This window comes from Malaya genurostris, chromosome 3 (assembly GCF_030247185.1).
Source record: "Malaya genurostris strain Urasoe2022 chromosome 3, Malgen_1.1, whole genome shotgun sequence".
In the NCBI taxonomy this organism is placed as follows: domain Eukaryota; kingdom Metazoa; phylum Arthropoda; class Insecta; order Diptera; family Culicidae; genus Malaya; species Malaya genurostris.
In genome coordinates, this window is record NC_080572.1 from 68791865 (window position 1) to 68811216 (window position 19352).

General features: G+C 37.2%; 1 protein-coding gene across 5 annotated transcripts; it reads right to left on the bottom strand.

Moving 5' to 3' along the window:
* Positions 1-61: 61 nt before the first annotated feature.
* On the bottom strand, positions 62-9180 carry LOC131436121 (spermine oxidase-like). Of its 5 annotated transcripts, none has more exons than XM_058604623.1 (7): positions 9060-9180; positions 8891-8997; positions 8381-8614; positions 7867-8314; positions 7012-7811; positions 432-1631; positions 62-372 (listed from the first exon to the last, which is right to left on the bottom strand). In XM_058604623.1, exons 3-7 carry the CDS (start codon positions 8551-8553, stop codon positions 96-98), a joined length of 2898 nt encoding a protein of 965 aa, XP_058460606.1. In that variant the 5' UTR covers positions 8554-8614; positions 8891-8997; positions 9060-9180; the 3' UTR covers positions 62-95. The 5 variants fall into 5 exon arrangements, with proteins under 5 accessions (XP_058460606.1, XP_058460605.1, XP_058460604.1 ...); XM_058604622.1 differs by having other exon boundaries at positions 8804-8997; XM_058604621.1 differs by lacking the exons at positions 8891-8997; positions 9060-9180 and having other exon boundaries at positions 8381-8782.
* Between the last annotated feature and the right edge of the window lie 10172 nt (positions 9181-19352).

Here is a 19352-nt window from a genome sequence, read left to right on the forward strand (position 1 = left end):
CAAGACGGTAAGACTTTATTAAAACCATTTTTATTTACTTAGTAAATTTTTAAAAGCTTTATTTTGAGCGAATATGCTAGGGAAGAAATATAAATTTAAAATATTTTTTTTGCTTGTTCTAAACCGGAAAGGAAAGCTCCGTGTACGGTTGAAAAATATTTATCTTGGCAGGCTTCTCCAGCAAAATGTATGCTGGCAGATTTTTCTGTAGAGATTGGAGTGGTTCCTGAACACAACTCTCCTGATACCTTGTCGTATTTATCGCACACTAGCGATTCTGTTAAGGCATCAAGGAAGTCTGGCTCATAGTCACAGTGGACGGAAGTGTAGCTATAAGAACCGCGAATGTATATATTTGAATTCCAACGGGTACTGTAAAAAAGATTATCATACTGGAACAGGAAGTCATGTAATCAATTGTGAAATCTTACCAAAGGAAAAAAGTTGGTGGCGGCACCTTTTTTCTTGCTGCTTTTTGCAAAACAAATATGCAATCGCTTACAATCTGCTTATCGGATAATTTTTCCATTTCAAGGGCCCCATAACCGCCAACCCAACCTAACAGAGTGTTTGATGGTCCAGGAAATACTACATCAAATCCAGAGAGGTATCTAGTCCAATGGGAATCTTTTCCGAAATTGTCTTTCCAAATAAGTTGAAATCCTTTAGTTGTGCCCCACCATGCGTTGTCGAACTGAAGGAAAATTTTATTGATTGTCCCAAATCCAATATTCAGGATGGATCTTCGATATGATTTTGGAAGAGTAGGATGGAAAAGTTTGCTAAGTGTGGCCTTAAGTACACCCAAAGAGAAAGTGACAATTAGATTCTTACAGCTGTACATTGTTCCATCGGTACATTTTACAAGTATTCGGGAGTTCAAATCTTTCCATCGGATCTCGTTTACTTCCTTGTTGCATAAAATTTTGTCTTGTCCAATATCGTTGATCAAGCAGTCTACAAGTTCTATGAATCCATTTTTCATATTAATATGTGCTTGACAGCTTTCTCCATTGAAAGAATACTTTCCCCAAAGTTTCGCTGAAACTTCTTTTAAACTTAAACAAGAGTTATCTATAATTTGAAAACGAATATGCCAGTCTAAAAGTTGTCTAGCTAAATCTTGTTCGCCGTCATCATAGAGTTCCTTTGATTTTTTCTCAAACTGCTCCCGAATAAAGGCATCTACTGATGATGGAAATGGTTTACTCCCTTCGATAGCAAAACTTTCGCATTCTTCCAACACTTGACCAATAAAAAAATCTACTTTCTTAACTAAATAGTCATCAATTCGATATCCATCATCTCTAAGATACGTTCCGAGCCCTTCCTCAGAAAGTTCATCTCTAAGTAAGTCATTTCGCATAGCTATATCGTAAAGCTCGTTTTGCTTTCCATGCAGCCATTGTGCTCCTGCATCTACACGAGGCCCTTTAGTAGGTGATCCACCGAAGGCTTCCATGGGAAGCGTATTGATGCGGCCTCCTGCGTTAGATTGAGCCTCCAGAACCGCAAAAGTTTTACCTGATTTGAGTAGAGCTTTAGCAGCACCAAGTCCAGCTATGCCAGCGCCTAAAATCAACACGTCCATATTTGCTGGGGATCCATTTCCGAATGGATCTGTGGCAAGCCTAAAAAAATTATGTACAATGTAGATTCGGTTTGATATAATTATTTCTGCTGGAGACATTTGAATTGACCTTTTGTTCTGTGTTCTGGTATCGTTTCAGAAGAAGCACGTTGGTTTTTGAATTTATTTATTTTGAACATATTTTCACTTAGAGCTAACTAAGTCTAACACATCTTGAAGCTTTTGGAAGCAGGAAAGTAGAATTGCATCGTCGCATAGAACCAATGACTGTTTAGGGAGTTGAGTAACAAATCGCAAAGGGTGTGTAAAACCAGGTGTCTAACGTTAGTTTATTTATTTGTTTAATTGCATGGCAAGCATGTCTTTTCAGAGATGTGCTTTCCTATAAATGAAAGAAAAGAAAAGAACAACTTAAAAACGAATACATCATGCAACAAAGTACCCCACAGAACGTAAATAAAACTTAAAGTATGTGAAGATGATCGCTATTTGATCAACCGAGCTGAAGATCGCAACGAATGTGATAATGAAAAGTATTTGTTTTCTAAATATGGACATTTGAATATTTGTTATAAAAATCAACAGATGCAAAATGTCTCTTGTCCAATGAGGCAGAAATATGTACCACATTACCCCTTGTACAACAAAGCAATTAATGATCTCATTTTGGAATGAGGGTTCATTGAAGTTTAAACTGTGAAATTAAATTTTACATTCGCGAATTATAAAAGTTAATTTGTAATTCCTTCATTATTATAATTATATCGCTTATTTTAATTATTTTATTGAAATGTACAGGCACACATATTTGCAATTACAATGCAAAAAATAATACCGTTTTTATTATCCATCATATTTGATTCTAGTAACACTTGTAACAATTGTTAAAAATGAAAATCCATTGACCAGTTTGACGGGTGAAAGAGAATTTTGGTGGTTACAAACCCGATGAAACCTTATATTCCCCTAATTACGAAAGCAATTATTTTAGAGATACCGCTTTAGGATTTAGACGTCATCGTATCGTTTATTGATTTTTCAAAATCGGAACAATATTTTTTTTCATCTCTTCAGAATGCCTGAATATCTGGAAACGCTTCTCCTCAAATAGAAAACTTGAATTACAAATATTTACAAAAATCCGAAAACCCCGATCATCTGTCCAAATCAACTTCGTTCTCACGAAGGAGAAGTTCTTCTCCAACAATCATCAATGTCCGAATCTATCGCAGCGCGTTAATTGATTCAGACCACTATCATGTCGGGGCTAGTATGCGCTCAAAACTATCGACACTGCACAGGTACGTCGAGGAATACACGCGATAGCTAGAGTCAGCGTTATCGATGAAAGAACAGCTTATCTGTCGCCATAAGTTGCACTGCAGCAACCGTACTGGGTACAAGGTTACCTAATCGAGGAAATGTTTGGTTTGACGGCAAACTCAGTATTCCGGAAACAATGGCCACCTTCATTCGTGATCGCGAAGCGATTGAACAGCTATACCGCGGGTATATGGTGCGCTCTCGAGTCCCTTCTAATCTCTGAGAGGTCTACGGCAAGGACTTTCATGAGGGAAGATTGACACGAATAGTACGATCCCCTGAAATTTCTTTACTCTTTTTGGTTTCGCTGATGATGTTAGTGTTGTGACATGTAACATAGAGATGATGATGAAAACAAACACCAGAGGGAAAGTCGAAGTTAGGCGGAATGGACTGACTAGAAATGCATCGAAGATAAAATACATTAGAGAATGAGTCTCTAAAGATGAAACACACTGATTATCGGTATTGAGGTGGTTAGCGAATTCGTGTAATTGGACTTACTGATGACCGCAGACAACGATATTAGTCGATAAATACAGAGATGGAAATCGTACGCATTTTGGACTCAAAAAACTCTTCGTTCGAGAAAAGCACGCTACTGCACGAAACTGATCATCTCCAAAATGCTCTTAAGACCGGTTATTCTCTATGACCACGAGACCTGGATCATGTTGGCAGAGGTTTACCGCGCCCTTGGTGTTTATAAAAAAAGGTGCGGCGAGCCATCTATGACGGAGTACAGATGGAAGACGAAACGTGGAGACAGCGCATGTAACTGCTATGTAAAATGTAACTGCTGCTAAAAGAAGTTAGACGATTGCGATGGGCTTATCAGTAGGATTGCAAACGATAATTCAGTGAAAATGGTTGAAAATTGAATCTAACATTTTAGGCGCAGAAAAAAAGGGAACAGCTGTCAAGGTGGATTGAACAAGCGTAGTGTGACTTACAAGATATTGTTAGCTTGAGTGATTGATGAAGAGCTACATGGCGACGTTTGATAAATACAACTAAGAACACCACAAGACTAGGTTGATAGATAAGGTATGTTTTGAGTGAACTATTGAAATTCTTATAAAAAAATGTAACTCTAAGGTTAACTTTACACCGTCTTCATAATTACTTTCAATCAAATATTAAATATTTAAATATTTCGATTTAACTGATTATTCGCCATTGCAATCCACCTTGTGATAAATTCTGTCGTAGCATACTTGATAAGGTACACTGAATTTTGAGAACGTAATACGATCGCACTAAAAAAACTTCAATGGACAGCCCTCTGTAGTAGTTCGAACTGCTGACGTAGGACTACACATTGTTTGGTATGCCCTGAAAAGAACCACTTAATTTGATGGTGTTGATAATGCGATCGCCATCAACCAGCACTCCATGATCGAGGTCATTATGCATTCTCCTCGAAAGCGAAGAAACATCAGAATTTCGATGGGAATGTTTTTCGTACGAGACGAACGGCTAAACTAAACGAATAAATCGGACTCAGATGTGCTTAGCTAACTTCTCTACGTCCTTAACGAAACGCACAAAGTGCTATTCTTGTTTTGTGAAGGTACTCTGTTTATCAGGCGTGCCAGTTAAAAATGCGGATTTTTTTCAATAGGAATGCATGTTGATTGTATGTAATGGGTTCAAGCGTTACTTTATTCAAAATAGTTGTCTTCGAAAGCTATGCAGTTTTTATATCTCTCGAGTAACACGAACACCACATCGAAAGAACTGGTCACCTTTTGAAACGATCTTATCGTGGAGCCATTTTTCCACATCTTCAAAACTAGATGTAACATCCCGGGTTGGCGGTTCAATGCATAGGACACTGGTCTAACAAACCAGTAGTCGTATGTTCGAGCCCCGACCTGGAAGGATTCGTAGTGTCAGTAGAATCGTAGCACTAGCCATGCAATGGTTCTGTACACTCTGAATCGGCTGCGAAGTCTGTTGAAACAGAAGGTGGAATTCCACTACAAGAATGTAATACCAAGGCTTTGCTTTTTGTAACATCGATGAAAACAAATGATAGTCGGAGGCGGTCAAGTCTGGGGAGTATAGCGGATAGAACAAAAGTTCTCATTTGAGATCAGAAATGATGTTTTTGGGCGTTTTCGTTGTGGGAGTTGTCGTGCTGCAAAATGGCACCCTCGTGTCTTGTGGAACACTCTATTCATTTTGATAAGTAACAAATGATTTATTCTCATCATTTGCTGTCACTAGCGAATAGTTTTTATAGTTTCCCCTGGTTTGAGAAATTCGTAGTGTTTCAGACATCTATTTGGTCCCACCAAATACACAGAATCATTTTTTCCCGAAGTGATGTTTCGAAGTTGATGTCGATGGTTGGCCAGGGTCGACCCATGATTTTCTGTGCTTAGGATTATCAGAATAAATCCATTTTCATCACCCGTTACTATCCGGTGCAGAAAACTCTTTGTTTTATGCCGAGAAAGCAAAATTTCGCTTACCGTTTTTAATTTTTCCAGCTGTCATGAGAAGCCGATTTCCCCTCTTTCTGAAAACAGTAAACAAAACCTTGGTTATTACATTCCTGTAGTGGAATTTGAACTTCTGTTTCAACAGACTTCGAAGCCGACTCAGAGTGTTCAGAATCATTGCATGGTTGGTGCTATGATTCTACTGACACTACGAATCCTTCCAGGTCGGGGCTCGAACATACGACAACTGGTTTGTAAGACCAGCGTCCTATGCATTGAATCGCCAACCCGGAACTGAAAACTTCAGGGAATCCAATACAAATCGAAAAAGACATCACAGCTACACCATCTCGTGACAGAAAAGGTAACTAATTCAAAAAAATCTGAAATGTCAAAACTAATTGAGCATGATGTCCACTTAGAGGTGGGAAATCTTCTATATTTTAAGTGTTCTCTTTTTCTGGTTAAATAAAATATTACCCATAAACAATGCGACAATCAAAATAACAAACCGCTCAAAGCTCTGTGCAGAATTAAAATTCAAGTAATGAAGTGGTGTTGAACTTTTCTGAACAAAAAAACAACCAGATATTCTATATTTTCTGGATTCAGAATCATGATCATCCTAAACCTGAATACAAGTCGATTGATTTCTTAAATCAAGACATTGTAATATATTGGTGAAATTCTGGAATTAGCATTACGATGAATTCGGTACGTTCTGCGTTTACATTTAGAGTTTTACATAAATTGAAAATAAATTTCACCTACACTTATATCAAAAGGGATTTTTGATTTAACAATGTATTCTCTCACGAATTATTGAAAGATTGTATTTGAAGCCGTATTTACAGCTTTTATTTGTGCAGTGCACATGGAAAAATGTTTTACATATTTGGGGGTGTTTAATTCAGTGTACTGATTTGAAAAACTGTCATATGTGTATAAAAAATTTGTAGTGTATTAGTAACCTTTTTTGTCACCGCAATGTTACTGTGATGTCCCTCGTGAATTGCAAGAGTGATCCATATCGATATATAATATATTTACTGAAATCCTCACTTCTGCATTGTCTACGGTGAACTAATCCCTGTTTGCACACACATATTTCTAGAAAATCCCACATTATTAACTAGCTCGCCTAGTAAATGCGTACGAACACAATGAGGAGCGACACCCGTAAACTTATGTATACGAGACTGTTGTTTATGTTAGCGGGAGCTATTGAACGGGTTTATTCTCCTGTTTTTTTAAATTTGCACCTCTATATAGGAAACAAATACGTAGTCCTACGTCAAAAAACATAGGAAGATCATGGTTTGTGTTAGTGTCGAAGCAGAATTTGTTATTATAACAACAATCCGATTGAGAGATTCCTGACAAGAAACATTTATTTTCAGTCATTCAGGGGTTTTGGTACCTGTGCACATGACTAATTTCGTTTTGATTTTTGATTATTCTTTTTTACAATGCCATAACGCATAAGCTATTTCGAGCACACCCGTAACGATCTTCAGCATCATTTTATCGAACTGAGAAAACGTGTAAATTTGGCAATGTTAATCTATACGAAACAAAACAAAAAAAGAACGAAGTTCACACTCACGAACAAATAATCCGAGCCATCTTTCTTAACATTTAACATACCTTTCATAAAAACTAACCAGTCGGTTCGCTTCACGCCATCCAGTTTCTATTGCACCGTGCACTGTGGAGTAATAGTGATTGTGGGTGGCTTCTCCAGCAAACTGAACAACTGGAATTCCGCAGGCACTGAACAGTGGAAGCGCCAAATGTTCCGCCGAAGTATTCAACAAATCCGTCGTCAGTGAGCGGAATGAATACGAACCACGGAAATTCGGGTTCGAGTACCATTGGGAACGCCTGAAGGACACCGGTTCCGGGATGGTGAAATTTCGTAAAAATTTTCTTAGCAAAAACAAACACGTCTTGCGAACATTTTCCTCACTGGCTCGTTCCATTCGTCGGGCGTTTTTACCGGAGATCCACCCACACAGAATATTGGGTTGGTAATCGACAACATAGAAGCCGAATATATCTTCCATCCAACTGTTCGTTGAACTACGAATCTCTTCAAGATCATCTTTATTCCAGAGAAGACTGACTCCTTGCCAACCTTCAGGCCAGAACGGTTTCTCAAATTCTAGGAACAGTTTATCAACCGTTCCAATTGTCAGTCCTCGAATGGCGTTTTTCTTAATGGCTGGTAGTTCTGGACTGAACAGGGTTTCGTAACGTTCCTTCAGTACACCGAGTGAAACCGTACAGATAACGTGATCTGCATCGTACACTGTATTATCCACGCATCGGATTGACACTATATTATCTGAACCAGAATTCCAGCAGATGTTTGTAACTACTTTATCGAAACAAGTGTAATCTTCCAGATTGATTGGATCGTTAGTGGCAGAGAAAGGATGCCGTTTCTGAAACAATTGTTATTGAATTGGGTTGCTACTTAAGTCGGTTTGTAATTGTTACCATGAGTATTTCTAAAATTGTCCTGTAGCCCTTATCTCTGAAGTTTAAAAGACTATCACCGTCGCACTCTCGGTAGTGAAGATATCCGGAACCCGACGTGTCGAACCAACTATCAGAAGCTTCTATCGAATTCTCGAATTTGTGGAAGAACTCCAGGAACTGGTAGGCAGTTTCATGATCGATATCTGCGTAGTCTGGCGTTTCCAAGGCTGACCTAAACTTCTCAACGATAAATGAGCCAAGAGATCCGCGATAGTGGCTTAGCTCATTTTTGTGTGAATCCAAAGTTGACCAAATTAAACCCATTAGTTTTTCACTTTGCTCTAATGGTACCTGACTGGAATCGGATTTGGTTAGCACAAAATTATCATACTTTGCTGAGCTGGAATCGAATACATTCAACTTTGAGCCTAGTTCGTAACAGACATTATTTGCTTCGCCGTGGCACCTGAAACAACATACGTTCCGGAATCGATTTGATTTTTTTTATGTTTAATATAATATTCAGTAATACCATTGGGCTCCTAAATCCACAACATTTGCTGCAAAGGGAATTGTAAAAATCCTGCCACCTATTCGATTTTCGGCTTCCAAAACTGTAAGATTTTTGTATCCTTTCTGAATCAGCTTCGTGGCAGCTGCAACGCCAGCAGCTCCTGCACCAATAATTACAATTCTAGGATTCATAATCGCACTAAATTAGACACTACTGATTGCACTCCTCTCGTACCGACTATCGGCACATTACCTAACAACAAGGTAGTAATCTAGTAAATATATTTAAATCGCAATCTTTTGCTAAAAGATAAGATAGCATATTTTAATCTAAAAACCTCCTTGAGAGGTATATTGAGCTGTTGCTATGAAAATATTGACAACTTGAAGCAGAAAAATGCCACTGCAGGCATACACCTATACATTCAACACTCAGGTTTACCGAAAAACAACGTTAAAATATCTGCAGGTACTATATAGTTTCGTTCGTAGTTTACAGGTCATGGTTTGATTCGTGGGACAACTGTACCTATTTTCATTCTATTACAAAAATAATGTAATGTTATTTTGCTACTATTCTCACTACACTATACTTGAAATTAATGCTTTGAACAGAGCTTCCATATCACATCTCAGCTGGAAGGATAAATAGACGAATTGAGATAATTATAGGTACGAATACTCATTTGCGTTTGTACATTTGTGTAACAACACTCGACAACAGCTGTGAAAATACCGGTTAGCCGGGCGATTCATACAAGCGAAATCTCGTGGCTGTTTAACACACATGCAGGCTTATCAGCTTCCGGTGGACTGTGGGAAAACGTGTGGCCAAAATTAAAATTTAGCATTCTCAATACATTATAATGGGAGAAAAATACATTCAACGTTCGTTTTTAGAAGTCTTTTGATTATTTCCAGAAATTAATAGCTGTGAAGGTAATTTAATTAGGATTGACTTGCTCCAACTTGGATTAAACTTCTAGTGTAGTTCTTCAGTAGAACAAACCATTATTTTTCTACTAATAGAGAGACTCCAGACTCAATTTGAAAAAGGGTTAGGGACTCTTAAACCAAATCAAATTCATTCAATGCATCACTTATTTGGTCTGTAGTTTGATCATTTGATAATTTTTTCAGTGAATCTTGAAAGATCTGTTGGAATTTATGTTTTATGAATAAAACTTATATAGTTGCTCTATTTTCACAAACTTAAATTCAAATGAAAGTTTGTATGGTCTCATACAAAGCACAAAGTGGTTAGTGTAAACATTTCAAGATTTCAAGTGTTTATTTTTCATTTCATTGAAAATTGTTCGTCAATTTCTCCAGGTTGTAGAACTTGATAGCAGATGACAAAATAGTCTCACTTCAGTTATACCGACCTCAAGTTTTCGGCTGCGAAAGTACTGGAAATAGTGTTAAAAAGCTCTAAAATTGAATTCACTAAATTTCCGAAATTACAAGGTGTTATGAAATTAAATCCCATGCAAAATTCTCGCTATTCAGCCGGATTCTACTTCCGGTTCCGGAACTAAAGGTTGAAAATCTCAAACCGCCGCTCAGAGTGATGTTGCAGAAAATGGAAAAAATCTTCTAAATTTGGCTCAGAATTCTTTACAAATTGAGAAGGTTATACTAGTTCCTGCTTAAATGAACTTTTTTGTTATCGTTCGAAAATTCAATAGAAAGGTTTATGAAGAATCTCTTAGTGATATTTATGAGTATTATGAGAATGGCCACGTTGCACCACTAGGTGTGATAAATCAGGTTTCTAAACATTAGAAAATAACCGCGAAAATAAAATTAATAAAACACGCAAGTTTAATTTTTATTTCGATATTTTTGTTTTGAGCTTACTTTTAAAACCGACATTTGATTTTATTTTATTAGTGTCTTCTTTCTCATGAAGTACTTACAGCTGGAACATTTTGAAGGCATTTGAAAGTTCCTCAAGTTGTTGATTAAAAACAATTATTTGACCACTAGAACATGATTGTAGAGTTCAAGGCTAAAAAAATCATGACCTGTCTTCGTAGAAATAATCGTTCTTGATGTATTTAGATATGAAATTCAAAACACTCTGACTTTTGTTGAATTGCGCAGTTCATTCATTCAGGAAATCGGTTCTTGTTTGTTTAGACTTATTAAAATGGCTGTTCAGTGAAATCCTAAGTTATTTGAATGTCTGAATATCTCGTGAACAGGGTTGCCACATATACAGATTAATCTGCATTTTACAGATTTTTCAGATAAATTTGTGACCAAGATTCTGTATATGCAGATAACAGATTTTTGGCAAAAAATACAGATTTGTACAGATTTTTGATAGCGTGGATTAAAAATTGTATAATGATCGAGTTAAAATGTATTAAATAATGGTATTGATTTTTTTTCAAAGTGAAAGCATTATCCTGATCGTGTGTTAATTCTAAAAAGAGGATAAAACTCATATAAAAGAGTATGTTAAGGACAGTAAACACAGATGTTATATCTGCTAATAAAGATTTGTTTGTGCTTACTTTTAGTTGCAACTAGTGTAGCGTAATTGCGTATGCTTTCAAAAATTGCTTCTGATAAGATGGAAAGATGATAACCAAAGTGAAAATAGTCAGACTAAGTTCTCACTTTCAGATTGGATTTTTAAAGTTTTTCGTCAAATCATAATTTCGAGAGGTTCAAACGCAAAAACAACTTCCAGCGTTTTCTCAACTACAACATCATAAAATTCAGACTAAGAAAAGTTTTGGTTTCTTTAAATTTGGGTTCTAAAGACTTTTCATTCCGTTGTGCTTCGATTTCTTATCACTTCTATATACAAATTTTCAATACAGGTTTTTGAGCTCCCGATACAGATTTACAGATTTTTCTTCTGAAAAATGCAGATTTAAATGTGGCAACCCTGCTCGTGAATGGTTACTTCTAGTTGTAGCTACTCTAGAGCTACTGTTGAAATGACTATTTTTCATCGAAAATTTGAAGTTTCATAAGTGTCTATACAGTGTTTGAGTTGAATGTTCTTTATTCTTAAATAGACGTCAATCAAACTAGCGTTAAATGGCGAAACATTTAGTCCCCACTTCAGTAAAAAAATTATTTTTTTTGTTTGAGTGTGTTTATGAAACATGACTTTTCTTCACTATCTTCACGTTTCGTCTTAGACTCGTCAGTGCAGAGCAGTTCAAATTGAACTGCTTACTGCAAACTTAAACAGTTTAATTTGAACCGCTAAGCAGACGTAAAGTTATTGCTATTTGCAACACACTTGTAATAAGCACATAAGTGCTAAGTCTTTCCTGGCGTGTCGAACGAAAACAAGTTTCGACTAATACTGGCCGATTCAGATGGTCATTTAGGGATTAACCTTATTTTGTGCTAGGGCACATAACCAATTTCACTATCTTTACGTTTCGTCTTAGACTCGTCAGTGCAGAGCACTGTGCTTTTTACAAGTGTGTTGCAAATAGCAATAATTTTAGCAGTTCAAATTAAGCTGTTTAAGTTTGCAGTAAGCATTTCAATTTGAACTGCTCTGCACTGACGAGTCTAAGACGAAACGTAAAGATAGTGAAATTGGTTATGTGCCCTAGCACAAAATAAGGTTAATCCCTAAATGACTCTTCTTGTTGAACCTAGAAAACATAAATTGGCAAGCTTAGAGATTTGATTTTTTGCCTATTTTTTCGAGAGTTTTTAGGTAACAGGTAAAATTTGCACGAGATTTTATACGAATCGGTTAAGAACATTCAGGGATAACTGAATATCGTCAATCTGAAAAAAAGGAGATTTGAGAAAAACGCGTTTAATATTTTTATATACGGAATGACAGTGACACAACTTTTCTGCAATTTCCAGGCCATACATAATTTCTTCAGTACCTTTGTAAAACTATTTTTTCTTCTTCTTAATGAGAGGAAAATTTTTTTCTTCTATTCAAAAAGCAGCTATCGAAAGTCGAACGTTCAAGTATAGAAACAATAGCACTCGAGTGAAGGTAGAGTAATGAAATTTTCGTGTTATAAATATGGCAATTTCATTTTGATAATTAAATGATATTTCTGAGATATTCCTATTTACCTATTCATGCGTAATAAAAAGAAGCGTCCTCCTTAGTTTAGTACAAATGAGTTGCACAAACTCACAAATATAGAACCATTAGAATATTATGAGCAAATTTCTATAAAAATCGATGCAATCTTCAATTGAATGGATTCGATGTTTCTATTAGTTAGTAAGTTAGTTTAGTTCCTTTCCACCATTCATCATTGCAAGTAGGTTCACAATGTTTCCTGCGGGAACAAATCGTGATAATCAATTGGTAATAATTATAGGACTGAAACCACTCATGATGAAAACCCTACTTAAACCTAAACAACGTAAAATAACTCATTTTCCAATAAATACTACATTTAAAAAAAGCAGGTTAAAAAAAAATTTGGACGAAAAAATAATGATGCGTTTATCATTTTTAATTTAATAACACCTGATTTCGGATTGTAAATTAGTTTCAACCGATAACCGCGTATAATTTTGACCGATTGTTTGTATGGGAGTTTCCCATAGTGCGATGATGCGTTAATGTTAGTGCTATGTTCTGTGCATGGTTGGTTTTCACTTTTATGCTGCGCTATGATTTCTGAACATGCTCAGTGTGGCCAAACAAGCAAGTGATATTTACTGGATTTGTGATTATTTTTTTATCGTCACAACAATACGAGCATGGTTCGAATTAAAGCTTTCGAAATGTATAATTCACTCAAGACAAGCTGTTAATGAAATTAGGGTTGAGAATGTCCGAGTTTGCAATAATTTTGCGTCCTCAATTTTGTAATCTTTTTATTCGTCCTGTTATAAATTACGGCTAGAACGTCTTTGAATGGAAATACATGTTGATTGTAAAAAAAAGGTTCAAGATACCTCATTCAAAGTACAATTAGGTCTTTTTTGTATAGTTTTTATGTAGTTTTTCACGCAAATTTCCAAAGTTATGCAATTTTTTACGCGAATTTTCGAAGATACGCGGTTCTTTTTACATGAATTTTTTTCAATGGCATTGCCTTCAAAAGCTGAGCATTTTTTTTCCAGCTTTCCATCAACGCGAAACCAACCGTGAAGCTTCGTAATACATTTTACATGTCTTCGTAACTAGTGACGTGATGCTCAGCAAGTGCGATAAAGTAGATGATAGTCGGCAGGGGCCAACTTTGGGTAGTATGGCGAATATGGCAAAAGTTCTGAGTTCAGAAATGATGTTTTCTTTTACCAATCCTTGCATTTCTGTAACTTCAAATTTTTTGGTTGTCCTGTGCGTTCTTTGTATTTCACACTGATATCCCAACTTAAAATTGTGTTTATTGACAATGGGTTATCGCCGCTAGCGAGTATTTATTGTAGGTTATCGACGTTTTACGGCGAAGAAAAAAAAACAATCACCCCGATTCTGAATTTCGTTCGAATCGGATTATTTTGATCGAATGTGAAAATTTGCATTCTGTATCTCGATCGATTTCGAGTTATCCATACAAAAGTATCACTCGATCGAATTACAGAATGCAAATTTTCACATTCGATCGAAGTAATCCGATTCGATCGAAATTCAGAATAGGGGTGAATAACTACCCTTCAACCTAAAAGCATTGTTTGATGAAGATTCGTGCCAAACCCAAGAAGAATGCCGAATCGTTGGGAGTGAGTCAGCAAGCCATTTCAAAACGTCTCAAGGCCCTGGGTATGATTCAGAAAGAAGGGAACTGGGTGCCGTACGAGTTGAAACCGAGGGACATCGAGCGCCGTCTATTTGTATGTGAGCAACTGCTTCAAAGACAAAATCGTAAGGGGTTTTTACATCGAATCGTAACCGGTGGTTCGATACGATAATCCTAAATGCAAAAAATCATGGGGAAAGCCCGGGCTTGCTACTTCGTCGAAGGCAAAACCGATTATTCACGGCGCTAAGGTGTTGATTTGTATTTTGGTGGGATCAGCTCGGTGAGATTTACTACGAGCTCTTAAAACCGGGTGAAACCATCACAGGAGATCGCTACCGAACGCACCTGATGCGCCTTAGTCTCACGCTAAAAGGAAAGCGGCCACAATATCAAGAGCGATGTGACAAAGTCATCCTTCAACACGACAATGCTCGGCCTCACGTCACAAAAGTGGTCAAAAAGTACCTGGAAACGCTGAAATGGGAAGTCCTGCCCCACCCGCCGTATTCCCCAGATGTCGCCCCTTCTGGCTTCCACCTATTCCGTTCGATGGCACACGGTCTGGCAGATCAGCATTTTCAATCCTTCGAAGAGTTGGAAAAATGGATTGCTTCATGGATAGCGTCAAAAGAGAACTCCTTTTTTTGAGCCGGGATCCGAAAATTGCCGGAAAGATGGGAGAAAGTTGTCGCTAGCGACGTACAATACTTTGAATAATACATCTGTAAGCACTTTTTCGCAATGAAGCTTTTAACTTTGGAAAAAAACGGCGGAAGCAAAGTTGTACACCTGATAGTTTTGCAGGAGACAAAACTAAGACAAATAAAAAGTTTGTAATGTGGTTTATGAGACATCATGTCGGTAATGCCATAAATCATATGTAGGAGAGACCAGTCATTTTTATATAAACGAATCGAACAACATAAGTATAATCTTATAACAAAAAATATTTTTAATTTCGATGGAACAGAAATCCTAAAACAAATCCCAAACAGTAACACAAGACTGATGGCAGATTTTTTTTTACATTGGAATAAGAGAGGACGGAAAAGTAACAAACATGACTCTATAACCTTCAGATCAGTACACAACTCTAATATTAGGGAACTGAAATGACAGACAGATATTTTGAATACAACGATTAACAAAAGGAGTAAGTGTATGGAGAAGACGACGAAGTAATTAAAATACATAAATTTTAAGTCCGCAGAAGATGAGTGAAAACCAGAAGTAGCTCGAAACGTCCGGACAAACTGGCATTAGTGGTTGTTTTTTACGTCCATAACCTACAATAATTACATTTATATTAAATCAACGTTCACAAGTCATTATCTCTTTAAGCTTCAGAATTCGATGGGATTCAGCAACCTTTTTTGTCAAAACAAAATGAATCAACACTTTCCGCAAATGCTCTTTACTTTTAAATAATTTCGACATGTTCGCTTCACTAAATATATATGACACTAACTTGCAATTGACACATAGGGTCAGAAAGTTTTTCGGTTCCGGAAAGGCGAACCCATATGGTCAGATCCTTTATAATTGGAACAAAAAATAAACTAATCAAAGTTTTACATGTCTCCGCGTTGGTCACAAGACCGTTGTAGTGTTAACTACACTAAATTATTCTTTGTCTCTGTTGATCCGAGCTAGAGACGGTCGGATATGAAATTTCTTCAACCCGAACTTAAAAAACTTTTACCCGAACCCGGCCCCCACCTCGAGAATAGTTTTTCTTTGAAACCCAAACCCGACTCATACTCGGTAAAAAAATAAAATCGTTATTCCTTCTCAGATTAAACAAGTAATCTTCGACTTTTGTAGCTAGCTTATTCATGGAAATTTGCTGTACATTTGAGATAATGAAGGCTCTATACAACAAAGCAATACTCAAGCGTTTGTCTGAGCTCTATAGAGACATTAAGTAGTAGCACATATGTAAAATGCTCAAAAATTACTGTTACAAACCTCAAGCAATGAGACGCTTTTGGAGCCATTAAACTGGATATGTTTTCTTTCAAAAGCATACCCTTTTTTAGATCCTTAATACATCGGCTTTGTTGATCATTGCTCTTCCAAGACAGTGGTCGTATTTAATATGCACTTTTTTGCTTGAGAACATGATAACCACTTTCATACAAATTCTAGTAGATGGCGCAGGTAAAAGGTTCCTTCAACGCTTCGAACTTTTTGGTATAACTGGATATCATCAGCGAAACATCATTAAAATAGAGGACGAAAATCAAAGGTTCAAGCTGGCAGCCATACGGCGTTCCAGAATAAGTGAAAAGATTATCTGCTTCTCAGATAAGCAGTCATCTAACTTGATTATTAGGCGGCGAACTTTGAGCTATACAAGTGTGATTCAATAATTACATGACTTAAGGGGAGGTAGGGTCTAACGGATTAAAAAACATTTTTGCGATTTTTTAAGAGCTATCGTTCGATAAAAAAAATTCAAATGTTTTGCATCATACAAATCACCATTCGAGCAACGTTTTGTAGTTTATTCGTGGAAAAATATTGAGAAATAAGTCGGTGAAGAAGTATTTTCGAGCACTCGTTTTAGAAATCATGATTTGCGGAGTTCACTGTACCACAGCGCAGAAGTCATAAAATTGATGCATACATAGTTGTAGTAAATGTTTTTTAGACCCTTACGTTTTTATTTGATTTTTTTTAAATTTTTGGTGGTTGTTTGGAGTGATTTGTGATTTTCACGAAAAAACCGCTATTTTTTAGCTGTAAAACCTCCCCGAACGAAAAACGAAAAGAAAAACGTTGGGTTCAGGTTTTTTACATGTAGAAAGTATGTGCATAATTTCAAAATAATTGGTGAAGTAGTTACGAAGTGAAAAATTTCGAGACGTGCTTTCGAAAAAACGCATTTGAAGTTTACTTTCTGTAAAATCGAAAGAAGCAATTTATTTTTCTAGGGGTTGGTTTTGTTATAATAAAACAACTCTTGGGCCTGTGTGCTGAGCTCTTGCCTCCCCGCAGTATGAGATAACAAAAAATAAATACCCGTAACTTGCAGAGATTTGTTCCGATAGGCTTGAAATTTGACAAAACATTCTTGAAACGTTATACTACAAGAAAATACAAACAAAAAATAAACGATTTTTCAAAAATTTTTAACCCTACCAGTAGCGTAGCGAGGAAATCTTGCGCCCGGGGCAAAATAAGATTAGTGAGCTCCATATCCGGAGTGATCGATTGGGCAAATTAGGATCCCAAGGATTGATTTACCACCCACCTACAAACGTTGCGCGCGAGGTGGGTGTCTCCTTTGTCCCCCTCTAGGCATCAACTCGAAGGAGCGAAAGATTTTTAAACGAAAAGACGGATAGGTATTCTAGCTTGAATCAGTTATAAATTAGAAGTAAAAGGTAAAAGAATTGAATTCTTTCTTCTGATCATGCTTATATGAGCCTGTCTAGTCTAACTTTTGCGTTCTAAATTTATAACTGATCGAATCTAGATTACCTATCCGTCCTTTCATTATATATCTTTCGCTCCTCTCTGTCAATGATTGCGAAAAGAACCAATTAAATTAATCTATAGCAGATAAATGTTAATACAATGCTACTAGTGCAAAGTGAACACCGATCTGAAAGCAGCGTTTGACCGAACAAATTATCAAATACTTTTAACAACTAGGCGTTTTTTTATTCAATAATATATTTTTTTAGGCACACTGCTTAAGCTCTAAAATGCCAAGGGCTTTTTCTAATTTTAATTAACGACTAACTTAAAACTAGGGTAGTATCATTAGGTAATGTCGTATTGGGGTCGCAGTGGTCGACTTTGGCAAATCCAGCCTTCAGCTGGCTATCGACACTGGCCGGTGGATTGAATATATCATGAGAGTCTTCAAGATGACGTTGGTATGTATCTATGTTGGCCGCATCCTTCGGTCCGTGTGGGTCCGCGGGAAACAACGCTAGGCTTCGAATACCCGGCGGGTGATCCGCATGCTGTTGATAAACTAGAGCGGCCTTCCGTGGGTGATGATGGTGTTGTTACGGAAGAAAATGAAAAAAAAATATAGAGAAGTAAATATTGCGGAGAACGGAGTAAAAAGGGGATACGGGGATGCAATGACTAAGAACGACAGAGATCTAATTAGTTGACATCGAGATGGTGAAAAGACGGGAAGGGGGGAAGCGAAAAGGTTAGTGACAGCAAAAAGATTTTGTTAGTTCCGATGAAGATGGTGGACAGACGAGAAATCGGGAGAATCGGCGGAAGTTAGTGTCGAACCTGCAGGTGAAGATTATTCTTAGCCACAGTTGAAACAACGTCGATAAATGGAAGGAACTTTCTTAGCAAGATATAACAGATTACACTTGTATATTAATGTGCTTGAGGTACTGATATATGAGAAGCATATATGAATTATCCCGACTCGCCAACATATCCCGAACCGGAACCTCAGGCGGTCTACCTCGGGCCCTAAGGGATTCCAGTAGCTTCGATCTGGCGTCGCGGTACTCTACGCACGACCACACATGTCCTGATAACCGTCGCCACAGGTGTAGAGCCCGTTCTCCACGATCCCGATACGCCGGAGATGTCCGTTGAATGTATAGTGATTTGACATGAGACGTGACATAACGCGAATGAAATCTCGACTCACGTTCATCCCCTTGAACCAAGGTTTCTTCGATACCTTAGGGATAATGGAGTGTAGCCATCGTCCCATTTCGTCCATGAAGTTTGCCAACCTTCGAGAGTTTTCTGACGAGAAATACTGAAAAATTCATTGAAGCAGATTGGTCTTTCATAAATATCACCTTCTAATGCGCCCACTTTAGCCAGTGAGTCAGCCTTTTCATTGCCCGGAATGGAACAATGCGAAGGGACCCAGACTAACGATATTGAATAAGACCGTTCAGATAAAGTTCGCGTTTACGTTCAGATAAAGTTCGTGTCGTTTACGTAAAAATTGTATAAAAGGGTGCTTAAGCATGAACCTTGAAGAAAACCCATGTAACTGAATCGTATTGTCGACAAATCACCATGCGCGAAGTACATGTGTTTCTCAGACAATAGATTATGTAAAAAGTTGTTCAAAACTGGCGAAAGACCATGCTGATGCAGCTTCTCAGATAGGATATTTATAGAAACTGAGTCAAAATTCCCCTTAATGTCTAGGAAAACTGACGCCATTTGTTCTTTACGAGCAAATGCCATTTGAATTTCTGTTGAGAGCAATGCAAGACAATCGTTCGTTCCTTTGCCTCTGCGGAAACCAAATTGTGTATCTTAAAGTAAACCATT

Excerpts from the sequence above, each read along its gene's own strand:
- LOC131436121 (XM_058604623.1), bottom strand. The coding sequence starts at position 8,553 with ATGAATCCTAGAATTGTAATTATTGGTGCAGGAGCTGCTGGCGTTGCA. Across the intron at positions 8,315-8,380 it reads GTGGATTTAGGAGCCCAATG|GTGCCACGGCGAAGCAAATA; the intron begins GTATTACTGAAT and ends ATGTTGTTTCAG. Across the intron at positions 7,812-7,866 it reads CAATTTTAGAAATACTCATG|AAACGGCATCCTTTCTCTGC; the intron begins GTAACAATTACA and ends CAATTGTTTCAG.